Raw genomic sequence first — 7,329 nt, 5'->3', positions numbered from 1 at the left:
CCCTCTTTCTTTTGGAGCTCTTGTTCACTGACAAAAGATAACTTTATTCTTTCTAGATATTGCAGATGTTAAAAAAAAACGTTTAAAGTTACTTACGGTTTTCCCCCAGGAATCCCTGCTAGATTTGGAGGGATTCCAGGTACTCTCATGTGAGGAGGAGGATCAAAACCAACCTGACAATGAAAAATGAATTAATCTTACGCTTGGCAATTTCTCATTCAGTAGGTCCTTTTCCTTCACCCCCAAGATATTATGCATTTAATCAAAATGTAGCTTCTACCCACAGTATTACATAAGGGCACGCCCCTTCACAGGAGGGGAAAACCAAGACTTTTCCCTAGGCATGCTTCTGCTAGAAGTATTCATATGATAACAGAATCCAAATAACGAATATCATGCGTTTGGCACCACTGAGTAGAGCACAAATGGTAGCACAGGCTAGCCCTGGAACTAGAGTTTGTGGCATGTCAGCGTGTAGCCACTCCAGCACACTAGTTCTGTGACAGCTTGTGCATACCCACACAGGCACAGAGCAGTGCTGGAAAGCAGCTTCAGACCCCAGCTAGAACCTCTGCATGGCTCCACACTGCACTGTGGGGGCACATCAGCTGAGAGACCTCAGCTGAGAGACATGGAGCTACAGTGCAGGCCGCAGATGAATTTGTCTTTTTTTTAAAAAAAAAAAATTACAAACTGCAATTCCACTGAATTTTTATATCCTGAATAACTATGTACAGAAATAATCCAAACAGAAATGCTGAATCAGATTTTTTTTTCTTCTGAACACTGTGCCTTCTTAATGCTTTACGTAGTGCATATACTATTTAGAATTTCCACATTTGCATGTAAAAGCCCTGTTTACTGGTTTGAAAAAAGTAGCCAAACTTAGAAGAACAAGAAGATAACAAGCTTAAGTCCAATCTTGCAATTTTATAAGAAGGCAACTTTGTCTATGCACAAAGCTGCCATCAAACTCACCTCTGCAGAATCAGGCCCCTAGGTTATTCCACTTGACAGCAGCTATGACTACTGATGTACCATTTACTTATTACACTCACAACAGTAACTACTCTTTACACTCCTTACCACAGAGCTCCAAGATACACATCAACCGATTAATGTTGTTTTCCACATAAAACAAATCACAAGCACAATGAGATATATATAAAAACACTGCTACATGCTTCAAATTAATTTCATACATCTGTACAGAACACAAATCTGGTTCAGCATTAGAAAAGCTGAAGTCCACAGCACCAACGAAATACTTTGTGGCTACCAAAACTACCTTTTCATTTAGAGCATTAAGTATTTTTTGGCATTTGTTTATCGGTCAAAGCATTGATGAAGACGAAAACAAAAGGAAACATAGATAGAGACATCCACATTCTTTGTATTCAAGGTGCAAACTTGTTTTCTCAGCCATGCAGCTAGGTGAAACACACAGCAAAGCTGTGAAGCTTCTGGCATTGTTGTAACTTCGGAATTCAACAGGGCTAAATGAAGCAAGTAGCTCTTTTCAGTGAGCCGCAACTCACACAACTGAGATTGCATGCAACGTATGGCCTACCATAGGAGATCTTCCATAGGCAACCACAGCAGCTGCAGCAGCAGCAGCACTCATCTGGGGTGACATATTGTGCAGACTGGCATAGGCTGCCCCTGGACTGGTTAACTCTCCATTCATGCCAGCATGAGGTACCATTCCAAAGGGAGCAGGGTATGGTCCTGGTACTGCTAATGGTGTCCGCAAACCTGCAGCTACAGAATAATAAAATCAAGTAGTTTTATTTATACATTCCTGTATACAGGAAAGAAAGCTGCAAAGAATACCTAACCTTCCCCTCTCACATACACACATTGCCAAGAAACATTGCCATAATTTACCAGTACTGCCATCTCTTTTTGCTCAGTGTAAATAAGATCAACTCAAGTCTGAACTTGCTGGTTACTTCTAACAATCTCTTCCAGTGTTACCTATTTCCATTTCTGTAATATTTCCCTGTTTACATTAATCTCTCCTTTGCCAAATTAAGCAGTAAAGCTGACAGACATGATTTACCCAGCTCATGTCTTAAAGCAACTCTACTGTAACAGCCTGCATCGCAAAAGCAAACTTCCCCTGCATTTGTCAAGATTTACACTGCAGAAGATATTAGTAGACTCAGACAAAGAGCTGGAGAAGAGATGGCATTCAGAATAAGTCCTAAAAACTTCTGAAAAGTCTTTTTGTATTGCATCCAGTCTCTAGACTATTTGCAAAAACATCAAGACAAAAGTAAACAAGAGAGCTAAGAGACACAGATATTCAAATTCTTGATAAACCAAACATCTGCTTCTCATCAAGCCCTCTCTTGATATCAAGAGCAAAGCAATACACTTAAGTGAACATTCACACAGAACCTATGTAAAAAAAAACAGATAAATTTTGGAACCATAAAAACAAGTGAGGTAATGCATTACCAGCTTGGTTAACCAGAGGGTCCATTGTTGGAGGCTTGCCAAGGCCTGGACGAAGTCCTGGAGTTGCACTAGTGCCTGGGGTTGGCACATCACTTCGAGGAGTTGGTGTACTGGATTTCAGAACAGGCGTGCTGGCTTTTTCATGCTGCTATCATTAAACAAATTAAATGAGTATTATTTTTAATCCAGGCCATATTATACAATTTATCACAACAGCAGCTGGGATGCTCGGCACCTACTACCTAGTGCCTCAGCCAATTTTCATAAATCCATGCAATGCTGACAAAATTAACTTCTGAGAAAGAAATGCTGACCTTTTTCATTGCTGCCAAAATTAAAATAAGGAAAGAAACATACAAGGTTATTCTTCCTTCTTCCATTGGCATGAAACAAAAAAATGCCCCAGCTATTTTTTTGTTCAGGACAATACAGTATACATCACCACGTTATTTTAGCTTGAAATTATTAGTCTCTCAAATATTGTTTGACACAGTAAATCTAAGTACAAAACCAAAGTAACACCATAGTTGATAGTACCCAAAAAAGTGACACAAAAGCTACAGAGAATCTGGTTAAATTATTAGTGATACAGCAAGAAAATCTTTTTGAAGAGTAACAGCGTATTTAGAGGACTTTAACAAAAGCCTGGAGACCTTCTTAGTGACTATATACAGACTATGTTAAACCATAAGCTATTGCTCAAGAAAAAATAAAAAATGTTTAAATACTTTGTAATAAACTTGAAACTCATTTGACAGAGATGTAGGAAATACAAGAAATCAAAATGTAGCAGAAGATATTGCTGAAGAGGGAAGCTGAATAATACGATACAGGCCTGGAAATACAGTAGTCTATTTCAGCTTCAAATGTTTAAAAGCCATGCATGTACTTTCTGCCAGAAGTAGTTGCAGGACAAGGAAGAGTTAGACTTACAAGATATAATAACATTTATCTGGACAACAGACTACTACCCACCAGACTAATTTCTTTGGATTTGAGGGAAGTAGAACTTCCTGAAGAGGCCGTAGATGCTGGACTGCTAGAGGCATCTTTCTTCATCAGTCGGGTTTTATCTATACCATTTTCACGTGGTGAATGAGAGGGACTTGCCCTTGGGGAAGAAGGATCCTGTAACAATGGAGAGGGAAGAAGAGCACAGGACAGTTCCATGGGTTGGTACACAAACACCACTAAGGAGTCTATGGAAGAAAAAAACAAACAACTAACCTAGAATTGAAGCAGTAAGTTCAAATGACAAGACATTTTGTCATCTCTACAAAAGAAAAGCTGAAATCCTTTCATCAATTTAGACAAATAAGTAAGTTCATATAGTAAGCAATTTGGTTTTATTTTACACTACATGTTTCCAAGCACGGAGCTTGCAATCTAAGTATAAAACTAAGGCAAACATGCATGACATGTTAAGAGCACGAAAGACCAACAGTAACTGCGCTAAGTTTATCCTGTTTTTTCCATGTGCTTTCTTTACGCACTGCTAGTGACAACAAATATTTCAAGAATCTCTTAGGCCATACACCTTGCTCATCTTTGTCTTCAGAAGAGATAAAGACGCATGCTTTATATGCCATAGTATCTGTCACTTCTTTCTCAATACCATCTGCAATTGCCCCACCACTTAAATCTACAGGAAAAACTGAAATCACTTCTCAGGTGATTATCCTTCTCTCTTCCAGACGCATTCTCTGCATTTACTTTAACCTGAAATAACTAGCTCAGCAAGCTACAAAGCTATCAGAGCTCTGCAAGTTCCCCATGCTCCTTCGGCTCAAGAGAATACCATCAGGGTGGAAACAGTACTTCCAAGAGGGGAGTAAGTCTACTGATTGATTATTGAGCAGTTTCAGTGTAAGCAGGGCTTCTGAGAAGATTACTAAAATCCCTAATTGGATATCTATTTTTATATTTGGCTGGCACCATTTGGGCACTTGGAGCTGCTGAAGACAATTCTGTCAGCTTCTCTCCCTGTGCTTTCTACAGAGCAGAGGAACCTTGCACCATATTCAGGCTTTCTAAGTCTCTCTGTTGTATGAAATAAAACTTGAAGAAAGGGGAAGGCCCATCCCTTCACCTTGATGCCACTGCTGAATCTCTGCCCTGGAGAAGAAAAAAGGTGGCTATAAACTCTGGAAAATTTTGTGAACTGACTTCATTATGACTTCAGCTGACTTCATGCTAAAACCCAAACATTTCTGGAAAATGCCATCTTTCACATAAGATCTTAAAACACTAGTAGCTTTTAAGGTACCAAAAATGTTTTTAATAATAGTCCTACTATAACATACAAGGTTATGTAATGTCTTCATTTTTCATTTGAAGACAGTAGTTTGAACCCTCCACCTGCATCTCACCACAAGTCTGTCCATTGAAAAGCAGCTGTGAAGCACCAGAACATAACTGTGGAGGGAACACACCTGGACACAGCAGCAGAAGGAAGAGCCAAGAGAGCAACCAGACAAAGTGCAGAGAAAGACATAAGAACTGCAGTACTAACAAAAAGGAGAATTTGTGAATATTTTAACATATCCACACAGAGGATTCTTTTTCTTCTAACATCTAAATGCACTTTTCCTTTATCCTTTGAGCAAATGTCAAGACTACAAAAATGAAAAAAGTTACCTCATTGGATACATCTACAACCAAGTTATCGTCACTCTTGTCCCCATCACTGTCCTATTAAAGATAAATAAATATAGTGTTCATTTCAATTAGTACATTAAGAGCCCAGAAAGAAAGACTACATAACTACTCAGACATTTTTTGTTTTTCCTTAACAAAAAACAAACAGCCCTTTATTAGTTTATTAGCAGCAGGGAAAACAATGAAAACAGGAACACAGTACCTTATTTCTGCTTCAGTAATAAAACCCAAATAAGATAGAACTAGTTGAAAGGTGGTGGTCTCATCATCAGAACAAGATAGTCCAGAACTGCTCCTAATTACCATGATAAACGGTGTTACCACTACTCATTCTGTTCATATGCTAATCTTAAATGTTAATCTTATGGAAACTACTGCTTGTGTATACCTAAAACCCCAACAGGTCTGAGAAAACTTAAGCTTTTTGGCATTTTTTTTTAAGTATTAACTTTCTCAAAATTATAGGACAACTTTTTCTTTCTGGAAAAAGAGAAAGTTTTGAAATGCAAGGTTCTGGAGAAGAAAAAGCTTCAGAAAAGCAAAACCATTTCAACATTTCGGCCTAACAAAACCAAAATACCTTGACATTCCTAAACATAAATGTTTTACTGTGCCTCATCAAGATGCATTTTAACTTTCACATAAGTCTGTGTTCACCTGAGCTGCTCTAGTGCCTCGTGATAGCTGTTACTCAAATGTCTCTTGGTCCCTATCCCCAAAATAGGCTAGGATGCCCCAGTAAACACATTCTATGATACACAGTGGCCTCACGATTTCCACAGTGCACGATGCTGGTCCAAGCAAAAGGTGACTTTTAGCCCAAAACCAAACAAACCAAAGAAATCAAGCGAATGACAAAACAAAATATTCATGTGAGCAAGTCTGACATTTCCAGTAACAATAATTTTAGTTTAAAAGTTTCTAGGCAAACAAGTCAGACATACAAGACACAAACTGTTCCACATCTCTTGCTTTCAAAGGGTCTGGGCTATCAGACTTAAGCAGGCAAGCAAAAAGTAAAACACCAGTTCCTCTCGCTTCTGACCATAAATGTTAAAAAAAAAAAAAAATCCCTCTCCCCCCCTGAAAAAACAACATAACAAAACCCAGGTAGTTTCAGCCCCTTCCTTCTGCTTTAGCAGCCGAATATTGCTTCAGGAAATACCTCAAACATATTAGGGACCAAAGAGTATCACTGAAGACAGAACTGTGGCTCTATTTGCCACTTGGAAGCTGTCCGAAGAGTGCAAAAGAAGGAACAGGGAAGTTTCAGCCCTGGTTGTCTGTCAACACGAATTCAGGTGTATGAAGCACTCAGAAGGCAAGGACAGGTTACAACACATTTAAGCGTGTGGGAGCACAGTAAGTGGGACATTTGTTCACCAGAAATACTGTCTCTAAGGAGGGCAAAAAATCGCTGCCAAACTATTATCAAGTGCACTTCACTGACTGTCATATTGATAAACAGAAGTTTACTGGGACAAAGGCATCTCCTATTGGTACTATTAATATCCAAAGATACTCCTCACTAACAAATGGACAGGTTGAAAACATACAGATCCTAACAAGAAAATTAGACAGAAGTCAAAATGAGGGAGAAAAGAGCAAAAAACCACACCAAAAAACTGCATTTTGCACTCTTTCCAAAAGCAAGAACTCCTACTACTCATTTATCTCTTTTTCAGAAAAGCAGTACTTCCTCATCCCTAAAGGACCTAATCTAAATACAATGAGCTTCATATCAGCAGCTCTGTGTCTGCAGAATCAGGAAATCTTTAAAAAGAGAGACCTTCTTCCAAATTACACTAAATCTGGAACTTTCAAATATCCTTGTTCTGCTCAATTCTTTATTTTGATGTTGCCTTTATCTGTAATATGTATTTCAGAGACAAACAGAATTACACGTTTAAAAGGCAGATTAAAACAAACTGATTCTACAGTGCAATAATATGTTTTCCAATTTTTTTCCAGTAGAAATAAAATAAAACCAAGCAAGTTAACATTTTTCTTCCTTTTTTTAAAAAGTAAAATTTAGTTTAAGAATGCTTAATCTTAAAATGTTTTAAATTAAAAATACCCACAGAATGATACACTTAAATCTGAGGGAATAACATGGCAAAGATTGCCAAGCTGTTCAATAATCCAAACAAAATTATTGGAAAGTGGTGGGAATACCATTTGCAAAACTAACAGTACTACCCTACAACA

At 38.2% G+C, this 7,329-nt stretch overlaps 1 protein-coding gene across 1 annotated transcript in view; it reads right to left on the bottom strand.

Moving 5' to 3' along the window:
* TLE1 (transducin-like enhancer of split 1 (E(sp1) homolog, Drosophila)) overlaps positions 1–7,329 on the bottom strand; it is a gene marked incomplete at its 5' end in the record, with an annotated part of 32,225 nt that overhangs the window by 14,851 nt on the left and 10,045 nt on the right. Inside the window, 5 exons of the mRNA XM_008949948.1 lie at positions 97–173; positions 1,571–1,761; positions 2,464–2,608; positions 3,439–3,591; positions 5,101–5,154. Coding sequence (XP_008948196.1) covers positions 97–173; positions 1,571–1,761; positions 2,464–2,608; positions 3,439–3,591; positions 5,101–5,154 — 620 coding nt within the window. The remainder of the gene's footprint in view (positions 1–96; positions 174–1,570; positions 1,762–2,463; positions 2,609–3,438; positions 3,592–5,100; positions 5,155–7,329) is intronic.

This window comes from Merops nubicus, unplaced genomic scaffold (assembly GCF_000691845.1).
Source record: "Merops nubicus isolate BGI_N331 unplaced genomic scaffold, ASM69184v1 scaffold15781, whole genome shotgun sequence".
Taxonomy (NCBI): domain Eukaryota; kingdom Metazoa; phylum Chordata; class Aves; order Coraciiformes; family Meropidae; genus Merops; species Merops nubicus.
This window is presented reverse-complemented; position numbering and strand designations above follow the sequence as displayed.